A 27,434-nucleotide genomic window follows, 5' to 3' on the forward strand; every position below is an offset into this window, starting at 1 on the left:
TAAGAAAACAACAAAAAATTGTGTCCCGCTTTGGTGGGCCTCTGCTCTCACCTCCTGTGCCTCCACCCCACCCCCAGTGGATCCACCTCACCACCAATGGATCCACCTCACCACCAATGGATCCACCTCACCACCAATGGATCCACCTCACCACATGGGACAATACAATAGTGGACATTGTACCATGCTGCTTGTATTATGAGAGGACAGTTTGCTGTTGTTGCAATAATACAGCTGTGTACATGTCACAGTGATTGAAGTGTATAATGAGTAAACACTCAATAATTGTCCGAAATTAATTATATCAAGCATTTGAATACGAATAGAACGCCTAAATATTGTGATGTTATATTATGTTGATATGTTATGAATGTGTATATAAAGCGAACAAGAAGAATTTCCAAATTTTCTGGACAATAAAGAATTGAATTGATTGAACTGAATTGATTGATTAATTAACCACAGTCATTTGCCATTGGGGACAATAGATTTACCACTGAGGACAGGGGAACATCCTTGGTTCTCTTTACACTTTGTCCTTCAGTACACGGTTTGTAGCAAAGTCAGACATGTACCCTGGATGGGTGTGACCATGTTAGGCAGATGGTTGCATTGGCTTTGAGTGATGGGCCAACCTTTCGTATTTTCTCTGGCAAGGCGGTACGTTGTCCAGTGTTGGCAAAATGAAGCCGTATCTCAAATGTGTGCGTCAGAATGTCCTTAGTTATTTTGACTACACCACACCGTGGCACCTCCCCAAAAATACAAGACATTGTGTAAATTTTAACACTGATTGGGAAACTTCCAAAGATTCACGTGCCGGTATAGTTGGTGAGCGCTATCGACAGGGTAACAACTGGCAAAATTTGAACTAATAGCCAAAGATTTAGTAAAATAAATCTTTGCGGCCGCATATATACTTTGGTAATATTCATGCAGGGTTAACAATTTTGGGGGGGATCATTTGATTGCTCAGGATTGTAGCCAGAGTCTGTAAATTTATTCACCAATTCAATATTCAATATGCATAAAATGGACAGATGTTTTCAGACATCTGCTGGCTTTATATTTCAATGTTTTTATATCCCTACAAGTAATTGTGTGTAGAATTGATCAGGAAACTTCAAATGAAACTTTTACCATCATACCAAAAAAGTTGTAACCATAGTTGTGGATAAAAAAAGTGATGTTATAGAATTCCTCTAGGTGGAAAATTGTCTTTTGACCTTTAACATATTACACCTATGCTGTTGTACCAATCGAAATGAGAAATTAAAATGCCATTTGATAATACCATAGTACCAACCTTCATCTCTGATCTGTAGTGCCTCAAATAACTCATTTCCTCACTAGTAGAAGGGTTCAAATCTTTGGATTATCTTTCCTCTTCAGTTGATGAGATATGTTTTGTTCCATTGGCAAGGACACAACAGATGGGGCCTTGGGAGCAGGTGATGACAATCAGGTGATAATTTGCAAAGGGAAAGGACAGAGTGTGGGTGTGGGGGACAATCCACCTGAGTGGACAGATGGTCTTTATGAAAGTGACATGACCTTTCAAAAAGTGCAGTGTTTGTTTTTCAGCCCTTCCGAGGAGACACATTTATAACACATTTCATGTACAATGTATCTTTTAATGTTTGACTTACATGTACCGGTAGAGTACGTGTATCTTGTTTTTTCCTTTTGATGGAAATGTTTTGAAAATTTGGGATTTTTCGTTTTGCCAATTTTTGGGGCTGGTGAAATGTACGTTCATGTTGACAAATGAAAGAACATTAACATGTACAGGTATATCTAAATACATATTTAATGTTTTGCAAAATTATGATGTCATTGAAAAGCGTTTCACAATTGTAGTGTTTTATTGTTAACAAAAAATTTGAAGTGAGCCAGACTTTTCCTAAACTTGCTTAAGCATTTTATTTTGGGTGTGTCAGAATTTTTTATCATAAATCTCCAATGAAAACCTTTTTTCCAGGTTCATCGTGTGTGATGCAGTATTGCAATCATTAAGAAGCTACTTTTTGTATGTACATAAATTATGAAGCAAAGCATACTCTATTCTTTACTGGCTTACGTGCATCTCCGGACTTTGTCTATTTGTTAAGGCTTGCCTTAGGTCTGATTCACCTTGGCAACACATCCTTGGAAAACATGGGTAGAATAACCTCGAATGTACTTAGCAGAACATGTTGCACACACAGAATTTCCGCTTTGAACCAATGCTGTGGTTAATCATTTACCGTTGAAATTAAAAGTGGGCTTACCGGTACCTTAGAATATGAATTGAACAGGGATGATGTATTATTTCCATTCTCCCAACTCGCGATAAAACTGTCGTTTATCAAATGTTGGAGAAGGCTGAACTACCAGTAAAATTTATTTTGTTTCTGACCAAATGTGATTTATATTTTCATAATTGTATCATGTACGTATATTTTAATTTGTATCACTCATAAAAAGTTAGCCTAAGTTGATATATTTAGTTTTGGAAAAAGTAAAAATAATTCTGTCATGGGCACTCAAAGTACATGTACAAGCCACATTGATTGTTCAAAATGGAGAGAAAATTACTTGACTTGTGTCGTGAAATTTAAGGAAATACATGTAAATTATACTAGGATATCGTAAATACATTAATTTGGATTCATCACATGTCAATCACTTCCTATTGTGTTGGGTTACATCAAAACATTGATTGGCATTGACATCCTGTGCATCCTGTGCATTTTCATCCTCAGAAACCATAAACGGAGATAGGGGCTAATTTGAAGTATTGATCAATGTGACTCAGGGCTTAGATAATTGTCTTCAAGCCATGAGTACCATATCCACTTCCTTGCTTAGAGTAGAGTACAGTACCCTACTGCCCTCAGTATTGTTTGGTCTTTTACTCTTCTTCTTCATGAGAGGGAGAGTTCTGTACTCCCCAAGAGGCGGAGGAACTGAGTACCTATATTATGAGAGTTTGTCCTTTTACCTTAGTAAATATAATGATATGTGTACTTGTTATTTCTCTTGAAAAGCATGGTAAAAAAAAACAGTGCTTAGTGATAACCGTGAAATCATGACACCATAGACAAAAATCACATAAATCTGTATCCGTCCATGTATGGTGGCACTTGTGAGGCTACCACGGGCGGACGCCATGTTGCCTGGCTGCCGTGCGCACACACCCAGCGGTGGCCATTCAGAAGATCAAGATGCACTTCATCACTTGGCTGTCAAATGCACTCATACTCATGATCTAAACCTCGATCTTTCTAAGGTGTTTCAGACTCAAATTTTCCAAATTTGTTTCTTGCAGATGTACCGGAAACCTCTAAAATGCCACTTGAAAAAATGCCCATGTTAAGCGGATCAAAACTTTCAGAAAACTTCACATTTTTTCGCGGAACTTTCAATGAAGGGTTTGGACAACTCAACCGTATCCATTCGTGCAAAAATTGATGAATATAGTGTAGCCCCTGTGGGCTGGAAATAAATTTTACAGCATCGTGTCTTCGGGGAGTCTGGTGACAATATTTTTTTACACAAAAACAATCCATGCGCACAATGCATGTGCAGTAGCCCATTTCAGTCTACATGTTTCGCTTCGGGTCTTTCCCGTTGATTCAGGATTTTATGAATAATTTATCACAGTTATGCACGGAGCAGCGGCAAAAGCTGTACATGTATACAGATGAACATGAAAAAAATCAGTTTCAGTAGTGTCTACTACAAATGTTACTCTGTTGGGCGGGGCGTAACTGAAAAAACATGAACAATACAGAAACTTATGGTACTCTCTCTATAGTAGAAATCACTGCATATTTTACATTCTGCATGAGGTTTTGTGCTGCGTATTTTGACAAAAGTTAGGAAACGTATATACGCCAAAACGTACGTTATCTAAACCCTCTGGTGATTTATGATTCCAGTTTCCACAACCAGTATTGCTGTGGCCCCTACAATTCTCAAATCTAAACCACGAAACCTCTTGAGCTTGGCAGTGCCTATCCAGTGCTCATAGTGTATACCTACAGGCTCTTCAGATGCCAAAGCAATGTATCTGTGCACTAATTCATCCTTGGAAACAGGAAATGAAAGAACCAAACGAGGCAGATACATGTACTGTTCATAGCATAGCTCTTGTGTATCGACAATCAACACACATACATGTACATCTGGACCCCATTTGAGAGAAAAATTGCACAGCAAGATTGTATATGTACACTGCTTAAGCAAAAATTTAAATGGTTAAGAACTAACTGGGGCCAATTTCATAGGGCTGCTTAAGCACAAAATTTGCTTAAGTGTGAGAAACCCTTGCTTCACAAATCAGGTTACCAGCCAAAACTCCATGTGATGTATATTGTTTTAGAATGGTATTCACCTGTCTTTTGGTGAGCATGACAATCACATGGATTTTGAGCTGGAAACTTTTGTTTTTTAAGCCAGATTTTTTTGTGCTTACAAAGCTCTATGAAATTGGCCCCAGGGCTCTGTAGTTAGTATTTACATCAAGGAGCATTTGTGCTTGAAGTTCGTTTTTGTTACATGTTTATGAGCAAAATTTCTTAAAACCTTGACATCAGAAGGTTCCAACTGCTAATATTTTACTTCACATTATGTTGTATGCATATCCCAAGTTTTAGAGAAAGTCACATTTTGCAGCCAATTATTTCTTTATGCAGTGATAAAACAGTTGTTTGTCTTGCCAAATGTTCATTTTTGTTACCAACAAAATATGGGTCATCTGATCGCTGAAACTCTGAAGCAGAAACTTGTTTGAATACATGTAGTATTATTTTATGACAATGTCGTCCGGGCCTGTGACCAATGCCAAGGAAACATCAATGTCCAGTTAAGTAAAATGAAACATTTGCTGAGCTAAAAAAAATGTTACCAGCCATATTGCGTTATATATTCCTGAAATCATCCCCTGATGAAGTAGGTTGTTGTCTAAGACAATAACTCCTTTAAATTGCATAATGAAGAGAATGAGGGATATTTTATTTTCCTTTAGCTGACTCTCATTCAGGTTTGGTGATTGGCGACATTTCATGGTCAAGTTCTCTCTGTACCGTTTGAACCTTCAAAACATTGGACAGTCGGGACTGAGACACATGCTGCTTACCCCACTCAACATTACCGTTTGACAGGTATTGACTCTCTGGGTCGCGATAATTGATCGGGACGGAGTTATTTTTAGCTATGGCTGCTGATCGCTGCTGTGTGCACGTAGCCATGACAGAGAAAATGCATTAATTGCAGAGAGAACAGTAGGATAATGTATAGATCTTTGCAGTATCGTTTGTGAAGAAATGAAAATAAAATCTGTTCATACGTTTAAATGTAATGCACGTTTCACTGATTTTTTTCATTCAGTTACATGTATATCAGGACAAAGCATCTGTTGCTTGTAACAAATCATGAATTTTGAAAGCTTTTTCCCTCAAAACGAGGTACTTTTTCATCTGATACCCTGATTAGGACTGAATTTGAATTAAATTCCTTTTAGCTTCAAAATGTCAGCATATCTCATTGTTGTACAGTACATGCATAGGCCACTGGGCTACATAAAGCCATTTTTTGGCTAATACAGGAGCTTTTTGTCAATCTAGCCATCTGGTTTTGGTTTAAATTCGGTGAATTTTTATACCATACATGCTCGGTATGTACATGTGGGTGGTCTTTATGAAAAAAAATTACAAATGTTTCAACCTCTGTCGTGTGTATGCCATAACATCTCATCAGTGCAAGAACAAACATTTGAATCGGTTCCTTTTTTTAGAAAGTATTGCAATTCATAGGTCATATTTTAGCAATTTCAGCTCAACATTTTTATTCAAAGTGTTAAAGGGCCATAAACATGCGCTGCACTGTCATGATGCAACTATTGGGTATGAAAGAAACCTTGGCAAATAAGCTATCACCGAACCGTCAATTGTCAGTCTAACACGGACTGCGTATTTCTCTCCATTGCATTTTCCACTCCACCGGCTGTCCGGGCCTTGTTCACCTAATTGGCCAGTTATTGGCGAAGTCACCTTGGTGAGACAAATCTGTCTTGATGAGTTGTGAGTCACTTGCTTATAAATGAGGATGTAAGTGGGTCAGTGTTGCGGCAAGGTAATTGAGCAGAAAGTAAATAAACACAATTTTGAAAAGATGACTTTCGTTGTTAATTTGCACGTGCTTGTCTAGTGGCAGGTACATAGATCATCAATAAGAAAAGTGACAAACTCAGAATATTTTTACAGCCGTGTCGTATTACAGGACAGTCAGTCATATAAGTAGGCACTAAGCAGGCATACCAGATCTCATGAAATTTAGTGTAATGTACTTCTGAAATTTTTCACTTGTTTCATGTGAATCGTTTCACTGTCCCATTAATTCTAAATGTCATGGTCTTGAAATCACATTTTTAAGATTTTCCCTCATGAAATAGAAATTCCAATACTTGTGCATGATAAAAATGACACTTTATAAATTTGGATTACGCAATAACAGCAGTAACAACTTTATTGATGGTAGCCCATGTCACCTCGAGGATGATTTTCAGTGGGTCATCATTTTGGGGGGAAATGTAAGGAAGCACGTGTACATTAACCATACATCAATAAGCCTCTTGCGAGTTAAATTTGAATAAAATGTGCTACACTGAGTTATGATTGCACATAAACATAACAATTTGAATTCCCCAGATGAAAGACACTGTTGCTATACCTCGTGATTCGCGGCAAGCTTTTGCATAGTGACCACCGTCTTTGGCATCTCATAGACAGGTTCCGCTGTGCCCTTCTTATCTGCTGAAAAGAGAGTATAGATGCTAGGCGTCTCGTACATAACTACACGTAAGCAAAAGCCCCAAATCATGGAGACTTCAAATTGTTATGTTCACGTGAATTTAAAGAACTCAGTGTACCAGATTTTATTCAAACTTAAGCTTATCACAATTTCGAATACGATGAGGTAAATCTCCATTTTTTTGGGGGGGGAGAACCCCAGATTCGTGTATTGCAGGGAAAACCCATTGAATCATTTAGGAATTCGAACCCAAGTCTTCGAGATAGAAGTTGAGGAAAGCACCACTGAGCCAACTTGACTCCGCAATAACTCCTCAACCATGTTTTATCTCTTGTGTAGACAAATCAAATATAAACTCATTTGAATAAGTAGCACTTGCCTGCTGTCTACCTTTAACTACTGCCATAAGTAATTATTTTAGAGCACTTTACTTTTACGGTGTGACTGTGATACCATGCCTTTTGCGATACATGGCATGATCTTCCTGCAGAGTAGTGATGTACGAGCACCTCTCTGCTTGCCGCTGGATTGCTTTCAAAGGGCTTCAGTGTCTTGGACAGATCTGTGATGGTCATGCTAATTGGCATCTTCCCTGCATGACCTGGATCCTTTCAGGCCCATGTAATTACAGTCCCTGATGGTTGAGTCCATGGTTGTATTTTGGCGGCGTCAAGATTTTAGTCAAATGAAATAGACCCAAACTACATATAGTTTCCATTGTTTCATAAGACCAATGTGAAATTGAAGGAATCCTTGACATGTTAACATTCTGATTTAGTCTGATCTCTCTCATGAGCCTGTATGTGAGACATATTTTGGCCACCGTCTGAGGGTGCTGTTGGGTTTGGGTAAATGCTTTTGTGGACCTTGTCGGAATTAGTTGGCTACGGCTAAGTAATGCACAAGTCTGTTATAGCTGCTAGTCAGTGGCTTCTGTGTTCCCATAGTTGTCACATTTATTTCAAGCCACAGTTATGTTATTTGGACCCAGCAACCTGAAAAGGCCAGATTAAAACTGGACATGTACATTTCTGTGGCCATATAAGAGCCCTGATGTGGACCAAGAGAGGGCACAATTTTCCTAGCAACGGAGGCTCCTTTGGAACTGCACTTTGCTGGCTCACTAATGACTATGAAATTTATGCATAACAGTCACGTTGCTACCAACAAAATGAGCACTCCCTACCAACATGGCTCTTTTGAAACCAATTAGGGGGTGCTTCTGCTCAAGGCAGATACATGTAGGTTGGAGCTTGTTAGAGAATGTCAGAAAGTGATTTGAAAAGATATTTGAAAAGAATTTTTTTTTCTGTGTGATAATTTGTGCACATTATGCACATTGCAGCTGTTGGCAGTCATTTCAAAAGTCATTTGAAACGGAAAATTTGTATGAAATGGCACATCTGTTTAATGAGTAGATCTTAAATGATAGAGTGCGCTCAGATGAAGAGATGGCTTTCCTATCAAATTTATTGACAATGTAAGTTTGATTGAATCATTACACTGCTCACGTGTCCTCGCCCACGCCTCACTTAATAAGACAAAGATAGAGCATGAAATGTACTGTCGTCTGAATAGATGGTTTACCCTTTGTTGAGGTAATTTATGGAGAACTGTACAACTATTGCTTTTAATTTCGAGCGCTTGGAGAGTTATTTGTCACATACTCAAAATAACTTACATGTACATGAAAGGACACAGAAATAATGATGTGCGACTCATTTAATTCATTAATAGCATGATATTTCTCAAACCCTATGCATTGACACAGACATTTACCGGCCAACCGACACCCTCCATTAATTTCCCCATCCCCATGAGAGTGTATCAGTTTCAAATTGCCTGCCCTTTGCATTTTCAGAGAGTAGTTGGCGACATCTTTGGCTTGGAGATTGTGATATTTAACACCGGCGAAATAACCGCTCGGCGTCCAGCCCAAATCTTGTGTACGTGAAAGCCGATCTGCATGGAGCTGACACTGTCAGTCAGTTTGTCTCATGGTGTCTGCAAACCTGCGTTTGATATGTTTCGTTGCTTGGTGAGCAATCTTGTTCCCTGATGTAGCCTGGGTTTTCTAATGCTGACATTTGCCATTGTTAGTTTAGAAAAGCACTTCAGCCCACTGCTACATGTACCTGTCATCATGGAAATTTCAGACTTACACAGTACATGTACATGTATGTTTAAGTTGGCACACCCCTCAAGTTTTGTCAAAAGCCAGTGGTGGCACAGATTCCTTCTACTAGAAAACAATTTTCATGTGAATGAATTTGAATTTTTTAAGACTGTGATGATTATTCTTGAAACGTTTGCAAGAAATGGTTGAAATTTGGCATCTGTTCAGTTAATTCAGAGAATTAAGTAATATTTTTATATTCGAGAAAAAAAGCACATTTCTAACTGTCCTGTTACATGCATTTATACATGTATTGCACAAGAGTTATAACGTATGCTGGTAGGCCTCCATGGGTGACACGTACATGTACTTTGGTTTCATATTGAAGTGCGATTGGAGCATGTTGTTGCACTTTATAATGGTGTATCCTCTCAGGGGCTGAATTGTTTTTTGTCAACGAATCAGTTTCTCAACGTCACAGACAGCTCCCCCTTGAGACTGGAATGTCTTATTCATGAAGTTTGCACTGTTATTAGTATTAATAGATTCTGTGGTAATCATTTGAAGTTGACTTGAGTTTGGCCCTGTTTTTGTTTTTATTCTTCTGCAGGTGGAGCTATGCATATTAATAAGTAATTATACATTTAATTAATGGGGATCCGCTTACATGGGTCACATACAAAACCTGCTGTAATGAACACCATTGTTGACAACTTTTAAGCTGTTGGTTTTTTATTTCATCAGGAAAGTTGAAGTATAAGGTCCACACCGAAGGCCGTTTCACACTAGACGAAATCGCCAAGGTCCTATGCGATAAAATCGCATCCATGTCATGAAATCGCAAATCTGTGATGTGTGAAAGTGGCCCTTGCGAAAACATTGCCAAGGTCCTTGGTTTTTGAAACTTTCGGGCCCGTGTCAAAATCGCAGCGATCGTGTGTGTGAAATGTGTGCGATGTTCATAACCACGGACCCTGCTTTTGGCAGGAGTACTCCGCATGTGCATTGCGCGTTTGCAATCATAAAGATGGCTACGTTTGAGGAGATCATCGTTATGCTTCTTCTGTGTAGTTTAATGAGAATCAAAAGTCCCTCAAAATCAAAGATAAGTAGTACAAACCCTTCCTTTGGTGCCGGGCATACGAACATAGCATACGTCGGGGTGTACGTACATGTATGTACAGTGTACATGTACATATCGCGTGCGGGAATCTCGATGGCCACCTACATATGAACGTACTGCAGACAGTTATTACGGCGAATAAACAATCGTGAACCTTGACCACATCTTACGTAAACTCCCAAAACTGGGGACATTGGTGGTTTGGTGTACCGCGTTGTGTGTGAAAGCTCACTTTGTGATCGCATACGACCCAGATGACAGACCACTGGCACCTGTAACCAAGGACCCTAGCTTTTTGGCTTGTGTGTGAAACTGGTTTAAGAATTGAATGAAAAACCTCCAAGATTAGCTAATTTATTTCCACCGTGTGATCTGCATAATTTGAATCAAAATCTTGACTGAATCAGAAACAATTTGGAGAGGGAACCTCAAATCATTAGGGGAACATTATGGTGCAATCTTAACATCACACTGACCCCATGAGAACGGAACTAATAGCGCTTATTTAGGCCACTTTATGGTGCATTTTCCTGTGGGCGTAATTGGTGTTGGCTATATTGTTTTTCTGGTGTGTCTCGCCTAGCTGACAGAGCTCTTTATCTAAGCCCAGTTAAAATACTGCATTTGGATGGGCAAAGCTGGCAAATTTCGTGTTCATAAGAAACTACTCCTCTACAGTCTTCTTTAATCTGTAATCTCCCGTGATGCCACAAAAGCCCTGGGCCGGTGTCATAAACGGCCTTTCGCTCTGGAATGAAATATTCACCGTCTAATTTACTCCGGCGAATTGTCTGCTGGAGAGCCGCTTGGATTGACTTGACGTTGGAGGTTCTCCTGTCGGCCCAGGGAGACCCACAGTTTGATGTGGTATGCGGACAGTAAATGAATAATTTGCACAGTGGAATGCGTATCTTTGTGATGATGGATAAGGATGGATCACTTGAGTTTTTGTGGCTTAGGTTTTCACAGCGCCAATTATTCCTTTCGTCTCAAGGGATGGATTATTTTACTCATGAGATGACAACCCCAAAGGTTCTCGATGCAAGAACTTTTATGTTCTGTTTTACGAAGGACATTGACCTCGGAAATAACAACACAAGTGACTGAACAAAAAAGTAGTAACTTAGGTTACAGAAGCCAACTTTAATTATAAATCAGTTTTGGACAGTGATGAGAGATGATGGTGTATTGTGTACGAGGATTTGGTTAGGGGAAACAAAGAAACCATTGAACAATTTTTCATCTCTGTTCCCCAAATTTGGTCAGCGTAGCATCTCATTTTGTTCAACTTATAACTCTTTTCCAATCACCAATTTGAAAGAAAAGAAAGTACTGCATATTTGGCTATTGGGTTATTTATTCCATGAGGTTGGGGCACAATTTGTGACGGTGTCAATTATTCCATGGGTTCCGTAACAGTTATTTCCCTGCCTGTGGATTCCAAATTGACATTGTTATACATCTTGCAAGGTGAGTACAGAGGTGTGTGTTATTTTTGCAGAGTGAATGACCTACTCTACTGGGCTTAACAACTGACACTGTCACAAATTGTGCCCCAACCCAATGTAATGACCCCATATTCAAAAATATTGAATAAGAGCCCATAAAAAATTTTGCTGTGGAGACAGCCTGTCGTCTGTTGGTGGAAATGTTTTTTATTGTTGCCATAAAGGACAACCTTATTTTACCATTCCAGTTTTTGGACAGTGTGTTGCTCACAATGAAACAGTTCCATGAGGAGAGATACATGTATTTAGGTCATTCTATAAATTAGGGGTTCAATTTTTTTCGTGTACCTGTCACATCAGACATATGATTTTGTAAGTTCAGAATTTCCAAGAGTGATGAATCAAGGCAAATTACCGGTACTGTCCAAACAACTAAAAATGGTTTGAAATCAATTTCAGCGATATGTCCCCGTCAAATTACACAGGTCAGGTGTAATGGACACAAAAAATGCACACTTTTGGATCCCGAATGTATACTGTACATGTACAATATAACTTTATGGGGTTTTTTTGATGGGGGGGAATGAGTCAGGGATGGTCCTATCCTGCAGTTTGTTTATATGTTCATTTAATCCTGGTCTTATACCTAGAAGCCTTGCTTTTGTTGTAGCAGATCTTGTTTTGATAACTTCTGAAACAGTGCATCTTTGCTGGCTCTTCATGCTTAGTACGGTACATTGATTAGTTTCCTAATGTCTCCTGCGGGGTAATGTACATGTAAATGCACCGTGGTTGAATGAGTAAACTCCCTTACACGAGTTGCATGAGGCACATCTTGATCGTATTATGCATGGGCTTGATGTGCTTTCATCGTGAAGAAGAACATTGCCTAATGGGTATAAAGGGGCGTCAACCCTTCCGGTTTTTTTTTTTTCTGGACTTGCTCATTATCAGAATTATTTTCTGCTTGAATGAAAATGAAGAGAATGAACGAAAAAGTCCCTGAAATGGTTGTCAGCTCTTGCAGTAAACCCGGTGGTGTTATTACCAGAAAGACAAAGAACGTAAGCAAAAATACCAGAAATGAAACAAATATCTTAATGTTGTAAAGATAAGCATCCGTTATCGATGGAATAGAATTTCTCCTTCCCACCCCCCTTCTGTACTTCTTTGCCCGTACCTATACCAAAAGTATACGTACAGATGTGTTTGTCACTTCAAAGCTTATACACATTGGTGTTGCTTGGCATGTAAAGGCTGTATCCTGGGGCGAGATGGCGCAGCCTTCTCCAAAGGTGAAAAATCCAATCAATATCTCGTTAAGACTTAGGCGTGGATTTGTACCTCCAGAAGTGCCTGAGATGTAATGTGAGACAGGCCAGTGGAAAAGGCAAGAAAAGTGATTAACCTCGATTTTCATGTATTCATTGTTCATCCATTATTCATAAGTAGTAATGCATTATTCAGTGCTAGTCCTGTCAGTCTGCAGTGACTGCCATTGACATGTTCAAATGTATAATTCTGTCAGGTACATGTATTATGTGGTTCATGCATTATTCATTGCACTTGTACTGAAGTACTTAGGATATTAATTTACATGTGTACATTATCAAAATGGTAATGCGCATAAGCTGGCAAATTTAAATAATAGCTACAGATGTAACAAAATTCGCTTTTCTGTAGCCACTTACTTTTTTATGCAGTGCTAGATAAAAAATAAAATTTCTCACTAACAGCTCAAGATTATCACCACTCCTGCATTATCACCCAGTTATTGGGGTACACATATGTACATGTATAAGAACTGAAAAAATGACCGAAAAAGAATTTGTCTGAAAAATGATTTTCATGATAGGCATACAGCAAATCTCTGAAGTGCCAGTCAGTAGATCTGTCACGACCATGTATACTTCTTCATGGGTTTTTTATTTATGGCTTGCATGTAATTGTGAAAATTGCTGCAAGTCCGGTGCACTTTAAGGGCCATTATGAAGCACTTCCTTACGCATTAACAATCACTCCATCTTGCCAAGACTACTGGTATATGGAGCCAGGTTCAGCAGTCAAATAACGACGGCAAGGCCTGTATTACAGGAGTGGAGTAGGTATGTGAGCTTTCTACTCAACGTGTGCCATCAAAGGAATGTTTCTGTTTTGTTTTGTGTTTTGATTTTTGTTTTAAAACACTAATTTGCAAGGAATCTCGCGACATTTAACAAGTAAAAGTTTGGTTTGTTGTGATTGGCAGCTCCTCAGTTTTATTGAAGAATCATGAAAGATGAAGGCTTTACATTCTGAGAGCTTGAATTATTTTGCAACTTAAAAACTAGAAGAGGCTTTTGCTACTTCCTTCTCATTTAAAAATCTGACCTTGTAAGCAATACTTCCAGCGGTATGTTAAAATACACAGGGGAAATTTTGAGGCATAAATTTTAAAGCTTGAATTTCTCATATGCCATGCACGAAGAACCCTGTACTAGCCTTGGTCAAACTTTCATTCATAATTTCAAGTTGATGTAATATTCACAATCATGATACAGGTCGGTCATAAAACATTTACAAAGAGGGCGACAAACAAGCACAATTGTAATTCCTGTTATACTGCAGTTGTTGCATCCATGCATGCCAAGGATGTATAGGATATTCATGAAGCCTCAATATGTACCTTTACTTTGGGGAGGAGGGGTGTTTTGTTACTAGTACCTCTTTTGTTTTTTTTTTCTCCGTGAAATCTAAATCATTCCTAGCATAAAGCACTTGTGAAGTCTCATAATAGAAATGCAGATTTTTTCATAGGTGTTTATAATTTTTTTTTAATCGAGATTAGTTGTTACAAGGAATAAAGTTGCCAGGGAATTGTTAGCTTGTCTTGAAAGGTGGCAGATTCAGCGTTTGTAAAGTGGGACAGCCTTGTACTTGCAAAAAATGGGGCATCTCAAATGCAGGTGAACCTCTGTGGACATATTTTTAAGTGGGAATTTCTGTCTCAATTTTTTTTTTAATAATCAGGTCAGGGCAAAGTGAAGAACTAAGGTAAAGGTAGCATACATGTATCTCTCAGTTAAAAAAAAACCGAAAATATTCTTCCTGTTTTTATGACGTTTTTGATGTTTTGACGTCATATCTCCTTGCTTAATTGCAACATAGTCAAAGTGGTTAAGATGTGCCTCTATGCCCTCTTATTTATCTACACAAACATGTAGTGCTGTTTTCTCACGTCGAATCAGTTTGCCTCGGGATTTTGCAGTTTGTCTAAGCCATGTTTATTTGGCACTTGAACGCCTGTCGCACTGCTTCCCCTCGCAGCCAACCGTGAAAAGCAACGGATCACTGGAAATGGTTGTACGTTTGCTGTCATTGAGGCTGGGGTATATGAGTAGTCTCCATTCCAGCCTGACAGCTTTTCATGTATTCACAACATGCTTCGTATGTATATTCCCCAAAAATGTCAAATTGAAATTTCAAATGGCTCCTTCCCTGAAAAGTGTCTGTTATATGATGGTGTATTTGTTCCCTGCGAAAACAAAAATCCACTCCTGTGGAAGTTAAAATCACTCGAGACTACTTCCCCCTAATTTGATTTGCTTTTTAAACAGGTTGCGCACTCTTCTACAAAACTTCAACATTGTTTCAGAGTAAAACTTCACAATATTGAAATGTGTTTTCAGGATTTCACTCATTGCAAATAAACACATGAACCGGTACATATCATACATGTACTGTACATTTCCCATTCATACTTTGTGTCGGCAAGCTAGTGTCACCAGAGGGCTCTCTTCCTGTACTCTGCTAACTTAGCATAATTTTTGCTGATTAAATTTTATAGGCAACTTGTAGTTGGTGATCATGCATTTGTACAAGGTGTTATTCATCTTGTACATGCCCTCATTGTTTCTCATTTTTCTTTTTGTCTTTGGACGTGACTTACAGAGCAGGATTTGCAATACATGTATCGTCGTACTTTGATGAAAAGAATAATGGAAACTGTGTCACGTTTACCTTGTTTGGCTCAACCATCGGGTAAACCAGTCCTTAAAAAGGATTAATTAATTGCCAGTAGTTTCATCCCATTTTAATAGAAGCATGGTATGGTACGGTACATGTACATGTACATCCCTGGGTTGTCATGACAGAGGTGCACTGATACCATTTCTCTTCGTTCGTCTCAAGATGAAACAAGTAGAGAATAGGGATGGAATCTCGTCATGCCACGGGGTAACCGGACCGAATGGGAAGCTAACTGCTCAAATGAGATCAAGTACGAGATCGCATGTGGGAAAGGGATTTGTGATAGCTGGAGATGCAACTGATGGAGTCTTATCGCAAGCACTTATTGCCAACCGCCGTGCTTTCAGTGTGATGCTCATCGTACATTTCTTGTTACATTCACAGTCATACCCACGTGGGATTTTTCTCACTAAATATTAGGAAAACAAGAATCAAATCGTAAACAACCGATTCACTCCACACTGGCACACATGCACGTCCATTTAAGTCCTGACCTTAATAAGCATGGAAAACATTTGTCTTTAACCAGGTCTGTGGGGAAAACCAATTGTATCGACTGTTATCACAGCTGCCGTGATGTTATTACATGGATGTAATGAGCGCATACCGACATTCAGTGCATAGAGGCATATTGTAATATGCGCTATAACTGATTGTTAATGTTATTCTTATTACTAGTGTGTCTATGCATAGAACACATACGGGTAGGACCGTGTCCAGATAAGGAGTAGGAAGCAGTGACTTCATCTTTTCTCACAGTCAAACTGCTTTATACCCAGTGTTGGGCTAGCGCTGTTGGCAGTCCTGTCATGTTGAGGAAAATTCCTGGTGCACATACATTGTACAGCACATGTTGTTTCTTCAGTTGGTTGTTTTTTGAGTGATTGCATTGGCGAAGTACCGGTGTATAAATTACAGTCTTACATGTTTAAAGCACATTTCTCGGTGAATTGGTTAATTGTTCACACCTTTCTTGGTGGTTTGTTATCCAGCTGACTGCGATTTTTGGAAGCAGATAAACAATGATAAGAGTACGGTTTGAGAATAATTAAAAGGATTTATGCAATTTTCATCTTTTACAGCCCTTAAAGATGAAACACACCTTTATTTCTCAACCTTATTTTCAATTTTTGGTCCGCTATTTTAGAAGACATTTCAGTGCCATTTTGGTTTTATGTTAATGATACATGTATTTACCTATTCATGAGCAAGACTGTGGTATTATTGTGCACTCTGTAATATGTTGATTAATGCATAAAATATTGTTTGAATATTTCATACATTGCTGACTTCAGTTTCCTTTTCTGTGGAAATTCTTTGTTGCCATGGGTACCGTAGTCATGGCAAGAAGTAAGCAACCAACATTTTCTCAGAAAATGTTTTTGATGAAAAAGTTTTTTGGCTCACGACTTGAATATATATAATCTTTAAAATGAACCTTCCCAGAATGACATTGAGGTAACAATGCCTTCACTTGTCTGGAAAAGTATGGAAAATGTTAAATATTTGCTTTTCAATACACTCAATCCAAGAGGAGTGCAGAGAGCAATGTAAAGTTACCCCCAAAAATTATCTTAGAAAAATATATTGCTTAGGCCCTTTAAGAATAAATCCTGGAAGACAATTTGTTGAAAATTGCAGTCATCTTTTCTCCATGGTGACCACTTCAATACTAAATTTGCTTAGAGTTGAAAAGCAGCTTCCCTGGGTAATAGCCCTCTGAAATATTCTGTTTATGTCGAAATATTCATTTCATTTTTTTGGTCTGAGGTACCCAGGTAGATTACTACTCACAAAGCAAGCAAACATTGACACCCTTCTGAGCCAGTACAGGATGTTATGTGAGATGGGCTTGGACAAGGCTCGGACTGAGTGCTTGTTAGATCAATAAATCCCAGGATTCTGCAGTACAAAGATCAGTTCTAATCTGATTAGACTTTAATATGGATTCAGAGAAAGCTGACTGTTGTGTAGACTCTATCTATAAACAGTTTTCATTCAATTTTAAAAAAGAGGTGAAGTTTTTCAGAAAAAAGGCAACATTCTGTCTACAGTACATGTATGTTTGTGCCACCTACCGATGTAGAGTGGTGAGTGGAGTTGTTAAGTATTTGTTCACAAGAAAATTGGACAGCAACCATCATGCCCGTAGATTTCTACAGAATAGCGACACATTCACCAGAAACACTTTGTCCTATTCAGAAACCTTGTTTGTATCATCTGCGACATACATGTGTGAAAACGAATATGGATAGGAAAAATAGCCTAAATCCATAAATCGTCTTGACTTACATTGTACCAGATAATAATCTCTTAAAAGGACAAACTAAAAAGAATCTTTTTCTCAGGGCAGAATCCTCTCAGATTTACATCTGTCACCAGTGCTATAAAAGCCGAGACATCCGATACATGTTTCCGCGATAAGCTCCGTGGTTAGTTTTTCTTTGTCCAAGATAGTTGGATCGTTATGCTGAGCATAGGGGGGCTTTGTCACTTTGGCTTTCAAGAACGTTGTCTCAGATTTCATTCATTTATGGTGGTACATGTACTTATTGACCATGGTGTGTGGAGAAAAGGCAGAAGATTTGTGATTGTTCAGCCTCGTACTGTCACAGCATTTTATGGTTCTCTTTCTCTCTCACACTTTTCATGTACTGTAGACTTCATTTCTCTCTAGACTTCTGGTTCATATTTGTATTTACTTTAATGAATTGATTTATGTTTCCATGTCATGTCCTTTTTTACAGTGTACATGTACAGTATGGAGAAGAATACGAACTGTAAATTTCTACATATGATAAGATTCGGATTCCAATGCAAGGATTTTGTCAACTTCATTTAGTTTTGCCAAAAAACAGACATGTAGTGTGTTTGAAATGCTTTTTATTTAAAACACTTCTGCATTCATGAATAGTGTAACACAAATGTTGGTACACCAATTTCAAGCAGAGTGTCCAACGGTTTTCTAAACACTGAGATGCCGCTTGACCCAACACTGATTGAAGAGTGATTTCAAACTATGCCTGCTGATTGGCTGACATCATTCAGTGTGACATTATAAATATTTCCAATCTTATGCATTGAATTTCATGAATGAAACGTTGCATTCAAGCGCATAGAGAGCTCTGCCCTTAATTTATTTCACTTTGTTTATTTTATAAGTGAGAAATCACTCTTCCAAATTTAATAAATTTGCATGTTTCCCCTGCGCAGCATTAAATTTGGTAGGCAAAATTAACAAACTTTGTTGGAAATTTCTGAGGATTCTAAAGTTATTTGCCCCAAAAGTTGGGCCCTGAAAATTTAAAATGTGGCATTTATAGCCCATAGCACCCACCGGGGGCAGCTTTTTTACAGGGGTGAGAACAGATTTGTCAGGATTTCTCCTGGTTTTCTTCATGATATTCCTGATTTCAGAAATTTTCAGATGGTATATTCAAAATCAGAAAAACCCTGACTTTGATTTTATTAGACCACAAGAAATGGGTACTTCAGGGGTTGCTTTTAAGCCAACATACATGTAGATCCTTCGCTGCTGTGGGGCCCTGATCAAACCCTTGATGACTGTTTCCTGGATATTTCATTTCATCCAATCGCACCCTTGTTTGTAGTTTTTGTTTGTTTCACAGTCAGTATGTAATCCAAAAAACTTTCCTTTGAATTTTCCCAATCTTGCCAAGAGAGGGCTCCCTAGCTGTCAGTAGCCTTCCCTCTGATGAATAATCGGAGCCTGAAATGTTATGACAGCGCTTGACACACTTGGTGGTCTAATTACAAAACAAAACAAAACACATTTAGTCTACAAACCTGATTAACATTCCAATTTCTCCATTAGCAGTCAATTCCAGGCTATTATGAGGCTTGAATTCCTGTCAAAACAGAAAGCTTACCAATACAATGTGGTAGATGGATTAAACTTGAGTAGTCTCTGTCAGATCACAGTCAGATAAAGTTTAAGCACCCAGAATCATAAGCCTGCATTCCTTCATCTTTGCAGGGATAAGCTCATTTCTCTTTATCTTTATGTGAATGAGTTAAAGAAAAGCTTTGCTCCTTTTTACAGACTTTTTTTTCACTTACTGCCTGTGCAAGTATATGCCATTAATTATCATGAAAGTGCTGTGGAATGCAGAATAATATAGTGCATCTGTGTATTACAAGTCTACCATACCACGAGGCTGAATTTAAAAAAATAAATAACTAAATGCTCCATTGTTGCATTTACTGTGAATTCTGTCACTGTTCAGGTGCAGCATGGACGGTGCAATATAGAACAATATCACATTGCTTGTTGCCATGGATTGACCAATCAGAACTGAGGATTCGAATTTAATTGCAGGTAAAAAAATCTCACATTCTGGAAAACATTTCTGACATTGTGCTACATCACATATATTCCTGCATCATGCAAGGTTTAATAATGCAAAATTGCAGTTTAAAACATTAGGTTTTTGGTCATTTTCTTTGTCATTTTTTTCTTTGCTCTCAGAGGTTCCTAAGATGACGGATCTTATTTTTGAAATCATTGCTTGATTTGTGCAGGTTCCTAACAACAAGTAGACCATGTGACCTATAGGCAAATTAAACTAGGACCCTTGGAATATGTGAGACGTCATCACCACAAATTATCACAAAGTTCAAAATACGTGCCACACGAAAGTTTTTTTAACTCTGCCAAACAAATTCCCGCTGCAGTCCATGAGAGAATTTCACAGTGGTTTTCCTGTGAGAGCATACCAGGCCAAGATGAACCAGACTCCTTGTAGACAGATGCTCCCAGAAAGTCACCAGTGTATGGAAAGAATTTCAATATGATAGATGTTTAAATGGCATCTGTTGGGGGGGGGGTAAGAAACAGTCATCACTAAGAAACCCCTGTAGCTTAGCAACCAGGATGCCAATTTTGGGCCTCTTGCCCTGTCTACCACATGTCCACCAGAGGCCGATTGACAAGTGTGAAGGAAAACCTACATTTCTGGATCTAAAAGAAGAACAAAGATGAAGCCCATCAGATTTGGATTAGAATAAAAATGCCCTATGTGTTACATACTTATTGAGAACTTTACAAACAAGAGCTGTCAATGGGAAGTAGTTGTTGAAGAATGTGAACACATGTATTTGTGGAGTATGGTACCCCTTTAAAAAAAAATTAATAGTAGACTTTCTCATAAGGATTTGTTTTAAATGTATTTACAAGTTTTTATTTTTTTGTTTGTTTCATTTTGTTATTTTGAGGAGTGCAATTCTGGATGTGAGGCACTAGGCCAGAGGCACCGCTTGTTTTTGGCTTTTTTTACATGGTTTTTTCTTAAGTATTTTGGTTTTGTGTGTGTGTGTTTTTGATTTTTGACATGATTAAGGTAAGAATACTCTGCTTGGGACTTACATATAACTGAATTGTTGGTTTGGAGGAGTATAAAAGAAGCCAGCGTCTTGGCTGCTCAATGCAATTGGAAGCAAATTGCCTGACTAGAACTTCTCTTTAAGATGCTTCTTTTAAGGTCAAGTCTGTCTTACGTCGTCCAAATTCCTCTCTCATTGGGGGTGAGGGGGCCAGTCCAATCCGGCACATTCCAAGCTGATAATGCCCATCAGAACTCCCGGCTCCTTGGTAAAAGATTAATGTATTCCAGGTTCAAGAAGGCAACCGTTGGCGTGAACAATTCAGCTAATTGGTCGCAATTTGGTTTTTAATTCAATTGAGGAGTTGATATTTGTAAATTGCTTTCAGAAATGTACACAAACTGCACGTGGTATAGCAAAAGGGAATAAAACAACTATGGGCAGTAGATTGGAACTTGAAGCTGTGTAATCCAAAGGCCTACATATATTCCAAAACAAAAGTTTCATAATTAATAAATTTGGCTTTTGTTGTCAGACAGATGTCTGTTCGTTGTGTTTACAAGTAGAAAAAGTAGCATTGTAACTTCTTCAGTGCTTAATCCAGAATATAAAAATCCAGTAACAGGTTTTTAACAATTCAGTGGTAATGTTATTGCTTGATTTTAACGGTATAAATATGGCCTAATGCACGTGGTGCCTGTGATCTCACTTTACCCCCCCCCCATTGCAGCCTTCAAAAGTTCAAATCAGTTCATCAGCTTTCTTCTCTCTGATTGAAAAAAAATAGATCTGGAAAGGTTATGAACCTTGTTGTGAATGTAATGGAGTCACAAAGGCCGAGAGGCTGCAGGCAGAAATTATAGCAAGACAGATGTAAAACCCAATGATAAAGTAGTACCGCATGTCTTTTGAAGCAACATTACAAACAGAGAGAACTGGACCATTCTGTCAGTGGGAGGAGACAGTTTTTGGACTCATCACTGTATGTCATCACCGTGGCTATTGAATTAAGTTAACCTGCGTATCTGCCAACTCATACTGCCCGCAAGTTCGTGTTTGTGGATTTCACAGATGTGGAAGAAATCACACTAATCACCAAGTTGGTCGGATTGAATCATGGTGGAGTACGACTACCAGACTCCAACACCCCTCTCCAGCTGACATGGTACAGTCTGAAACCAACTCTCCACCTAATCTAATTGGTAGAAAACCCAGAGTGTTGGAGACACTGGTGATGCACATCGCAGTCAAGGCGACCGCATCTTAACATCCAAACCCAAGTATACATGGCTGCAAACAGGCCGCCATATCGTATTTGTAACCATCTCCAACAAACTATGACACTTATCCTGCAATTTCATTTCTTGTCGTAATTCATCTGTCTGGGAGCTGCTTCATGTCTTGAGGATTTGTTGTGGATCTTTACTGAGTTAGATTAGTGGATTTGGTTTCTGTAAAGATGAGAGGACGAAGTGATCATCTGAGTTTCACTCGTAAAGGAGAACGGAAGACATCATCTTCGCTCTTTTTTGTACCAGGTAGTGTTAAATATCACTTTTAAAAACTTTGGTTACAAAAGAACATTTTGAAACTAATTTGAGGGAAGATTTCATTTGAAAAATTGTAACTGGGAATGAGAAACTTTGAACGTATTTTTGTGCATTGTGATTTAGTGCGATTCATTTAGCTTTGCATTGCAGTGTTTGTGAGCCTCAAATTATGGAATGACCTTTGGTGTCACAGTGTGAAATCCTGACTTAGCCTGATGGCGAGTTTGAAAGAAATGGTTTTTGAGCTGGTCTGCGTACATGTACTCGACAAGTAAAGAGTTGGAATTATCCATTCACTTTGGCTGACTTTTTGCTGCAAGAGGAAACAAAAACTTGCATTTACCTCTGAAACTTTGAAGCAGAAATGATTGAATAACTTAGCTCGTTGGTTTGATACTAACATCTTTCAGATGACAACAAGCAACCAGTGTTGATTGGTTCATGTAAATATATCCAGATGGACCTGGTTTGTTTATTTGATTTGTTGCTCTGTACCAGGCTTAAAATAACAAGTCTGGTAATTATGACGTGCTATTTGTTGGATTTGCTGATGGAGTTTAGGAAAACTTCTCATATCAGATAACCATTTGTGTTTAATTGTCATGGTGAAATGTTGTTGATTTGATTAATAATTTTGATCAGTCAGGAGCCTTGACTCTGCATATATGCATGTACAGTGTATGCACTTGTACCATACATGTGCGTGTACACGATGTACATGTACACACACTTGAATGGAGGGGTACATGTACATGGGTATTTCCAGAAATTAGGAGCCCTTTTTTTTGTGTCCCTGTTACATCTGATAATGTGATTTTGTAAGTTTAGAACACATTTTCTAATTTCTGAGAGTGATGGATTAATGCGAATTACCTGCCAAACAAAGAGTAATAGTTTGCAATCAATTCCGGTGATATTTCCATGTCAAATAACAAAGGTCAGATGTACGGTTACGGGGACACAAAAATGGCACACTTTTGGACCCTCAGTTTCTGGAATTACCCACGTACATGTGCGTGTACATGCGTGGTTTGTGCAGTGTTGTACTTTAGAAGTAATATTCCGAGGTAACATTTGGGCAGAGCCCAAATTCCCTGATTTTGCCAGTCATGGAGTGGTACTCTCAGGATCACTGTTATCTGATTACAGTGTCAGTACAGATGTCCTTTTGCATTAAGCATGCAAGCCGTGAGATGTACTGGATAGGCTGCTGCCATGTTACGGGAAACTTTCCTGGTATAATCCTAGGCAAATCAGGACCGAGTTATGTGGACTTTCTGCTGTCCTCACAATGATTTTGGTCCTCACAAAATGATGACTGGTCGAGGTACATGCAAGTCTCCCTTTGCCAAGCTATGAAATCTGCTTATGTTAAATTAAACCTTGGGTGTATACCAATTGATAACCAAGTGAGACGGAATTACACTCTTGTTTCTAGAGCTATATGTGCTTGCACAGTGTAGGTCAAGGTTTGGGTAAGAGCAAGGCAGATCCAAGGAAAGAGGGTCAACAGGGACCATCACCCAAATATTGGGGGGGGGGACGAATGACAGACAGTTCCTTCCAACAGAGTGCACGAACACCAATATGTAACCCCCACTCTCAGAAAGACCATAAAAGGTTAAATACAAAGTTTTTCAAAGTTGTTAACCCACCCCAACAAGAAATTTGCCCTGCCCCCCTCTGTATTTTGGTTCTAAATATTCTCTGGTTAAATACCAAGTTTCCAAAATTGTTAACCCACCCCAAAAAGAAATTTGCCCTGCCCCCCTCTGTATTTTGGTTCTAAATCTGGGGCTAGTGCTGATAGTAAACATAAATGTACTTGGAGCCATAGCTTTGGAATGATGGAAGCCTGTTTCATATATGACTTATATTAACTCGGGTTATTCCTTGTCATTGATTTCGGGGGAGGGGGGTCCTTACAAACTGTTACAGAAGCTTCGTAAAAGAAAATAGTTTTGCTTTTCTTCTGTTTTGCCTTTGTGTTTGTTTTGTTCCGGGGTATTTTGAATAGAATCCTTTTGATTTAATAATTTTGATATAATCCTGCACACAGCCTACTGACTGGTGTCAACCACCCTCACACCACATGCCCATTCAAACCAGAAAGGGGATGCCCAGAGTATAAAAAAAATAATAATAATGAAGAACATGGAATCTAAATAAATATGTATTGCAAGAGTACAAAGACGTCGGAGCATATTGGCAAATATCAATTCAAAGAGATACGTGTATTCATGTGTGAGCCAAAAATTTAAACCAGAAGACCTTTGAATGAATCATGCTTCGTAAATCAATTATGTACATGAATATTTATACACGTACCTTCAGAATATTCTGCGGAGAGATACTGTTGGCTATTAGAATTCAGGGGAGCTATGTGACTGGTAATCACATTTGAGTATAATCAACATGATCCTGACCTTGTTGGCCTGTCGTTGCCACAAAGATGTACGAATGTCTCAGTTTAACGCCTCTTTATGGACTATCAGCCACTGTGATCAACTCCAACGGGTGTTTATTCTCACAATTATGTTTCCCTTGGTGGCCCGCTCCCATCAGCTTGTCTGCAATGTGTCACCCTTTGCCTGAAGCATAAATATGTCATATTTTGTACATAGTTGCAGTCCCTGATGCGAAACATGCCAGTGCCGCGCACGTGTATGATTTACCATCACAGGGGGCTGGAGCATTAAAAATATATCGTGCTCGGTGACGTCACGGTGCAAGTGGTAAATTAGCACCCAATCATTTTTCTAATGAGTTTTGTCATGAGGTTTAACATGTTCATGCATACATGGCTATTGCACATTCATGTTTAATGTACTTTACGTACATATTTTTTAATAATTTTTTTGGCCTAAAATTATCAATTTGGAGTAGCTTTTAACAATATACATGCAGCAGGAAAGTTCTTCAGTCTTCTATTTCCTTTCCTATGCTGGAAAAAATGGCTACTCTTTTCTGTTCCCTGAATTGCAGTTAAATGAACCAGTTTAAGAAAAAAGCTGTCAAACCTTCCATTCACCAGTAGGCTTTTAGAATTTCCACCTTGCATGGATGTTCATTTTGTCTTACTTAAGTTGCATTGTGGAATCAGTAAATCTTTCCAGGTCATTTCCAACCCAGCTTTTCTTAGAAGCAACAGAAAATTTGGGCCATACATGTAAGTGCAATCCCCTGTGACTATCCTTAACTGTGCATTTTGCCGCCTGATGATGTTGTGTGCTGGCAACATTGATTTACAACATTCAAAGGGGAGAAATATGAGCTGGTTTACGATAGTGGTGATTTTGACGCAGGCAGTGCGCTGGAATTCTGAATGTTAGCACGATCTTTATAAATCCTACTCTAACAAACGTAGGAAGAAATATATCATTAGTAATGAAAGGAGACACAAATTTCTGATAACCAAACCTGATTCATTTGCTGACATTCTATTCCTTCGAGTTTACACTTTGTAGAAAAATTAGAAACGCCAGTAAAATACCAGAGAATCATTTATCTTTATTAGTATGTGTAATTGTAGATCTGAAAAGGTTCAAAAGGGTTAATGAAAATAGTTTCTGTGCATTCAATGTTCATTTTAATTGACATCTTGATACCTTATAAAATGTAGATATATCTGCCCGGAGTTGAAGTGCACCCCCAAGCGGCAAAGGAAAGACAGATGGTAGTGTTTTCCAAGTGGGTTCTTGCGCACATTCTGCGTGTACGCAAAGACCATATATTAAGGAATAAATTTGTTACGTGTACTCAGCGTGCTCTGCGTTAAAATGCGCAATTGATCTCCATTATAAATGCGCGCTTATGCAGTGAGTACCCCAAAAAATACACCCTCTTTTGTTGCACACAGAGCAGATTGGTTAGGTCAGTCAGTACCAAAACTCCATGTAATATGTACATGTACAGTAATGCATGTACATTTATGTGTACAGAAGCCTGTGTTTACTTGTTTGGAAATTTGTAGTCAGTCATGATGAATGCTGGAATACATCCTAGGAGTTAGTATCAGACATTTCACTTGACAAGATTTCCCAGCATAAATAAACATAGATGACACCTACGGTACTCTTTGCTGAAAAGTGTCGACTTCAAATACTACTGCAGTTAATTTCATTGTCGATATTGTAGCACAAGAATACTTGGGTTTATCAAGGAATGTGTGGTGCCTTGAACTGAAGCTTAAATCCAGTTGTTACAGCAAAAAGGAAATTCTCACATGTGGAATATTGTGATCCAATTTTCAATTCCACATTTGAAATTTTGCATTGGTGTGGGAAAAAAATGAAACAATGACAGTAGTTGGAAGTGGTGTCTCTGTAAAGGGGGTGGGGTTTGAGAATCCTGTGGGCGTTGACTCCCTCGCTTGCATTGCAGATATTTGCTCGTTGCACACATAGCTGAAATGAATGAGAACATTTAACTGCTCTTGCAACAGAGAATTTTGGAAAATATGTCGATAGTTAAACATAATCCCCTGCTTGAATAGAACACATGGAAGTTATTACAAATTGGTGTCCAGATTTCCCTGTAGATTTTTTGTCAACTGAGGGGTTACGGGAGGCCTTTCCGTTTGTTGGAGGTAGAAAATTACTGACGGGTGGAAAACTGCCTCCCCCCCACCCCCTTGGGAGAATAGAGGATGAGAAACGAATGTGGCCTGCTGGTCCTCGCTGATAGATCCTGAGAGGTCCAAAATTAAAAAAGATATGGGGATTGTGGAATTTTATTTTTATTATTTTTCAAATAGTTTTGGAATGCCGATGCAAAAATAATAATGACAACATGCAGGGCCTTTTGGTGCCCAGAAGGTGGACTGTTGAACTTGGCTGATGGAAAACATGTCTGTCAGACACAGTTTTGAAGGAAAAAAATGTTAAATACAAATTCATTGGAATAAGAGGAAATGTAGAAAAGTATGCTATTTTCTTCTTATTTCGACAGTCTGCATGTATATATGACATGCTTTACAACCAGACTGGAACATGAAAGTTTACAGCATCTTCTGTCAACTTTAGCTGCTTTTTGTTTGTTCAGTTAAAACA

The 27,434-nt window shown here is 38.6% G+C and overlaps 1 protein-coding gene across 3 annotated transcripts in view; it reads left to right on the forward strand.

Moving 5' to 3' along the window:
- LOC110976309 (stomatin-4-like) overlaps positions 1–27,434 on the forward strand; it is a 49,579-nt gene that overhangs the window by 1,516 nt on the left and 20,629 nt on the right. The window contains exon 1 of one of the 3 annotated variants that reach the window (XM_022229464.2): positions 22,045–22,371. The exons of the other annotated variants lie outside the window; for them this stretch is intronic. Within the exon in view, the coding sequence (XP_022085156.1) occupies positions 22,293–22,371 (79 nt within the window). The 5' untranslated portion in view covers positions 22,045–22,292. Of the gene's footprint in view, positions 1–22,044; positions 22,372–27,434 lie in introns of those variants that run through there. 3 annotated transcript variants of the gene reach the window in all.

The sequence above is a fragment of the Acanthaster planci genome, linkage group LG11 (assembly GCF_054643075.1).
Source record: "Acanthaster planci isolate LZ-2023a linkage group LG11, COTS_SCS, whole genome shotgun sequence".
In the NCBI taxonomy this organism is placed as follows: Eukaryota; Metazoa; Echinodermata; class Asteroidea; order Valvatida; family Acanthasteridae; genus Acanthaster; species Acanthaster planci.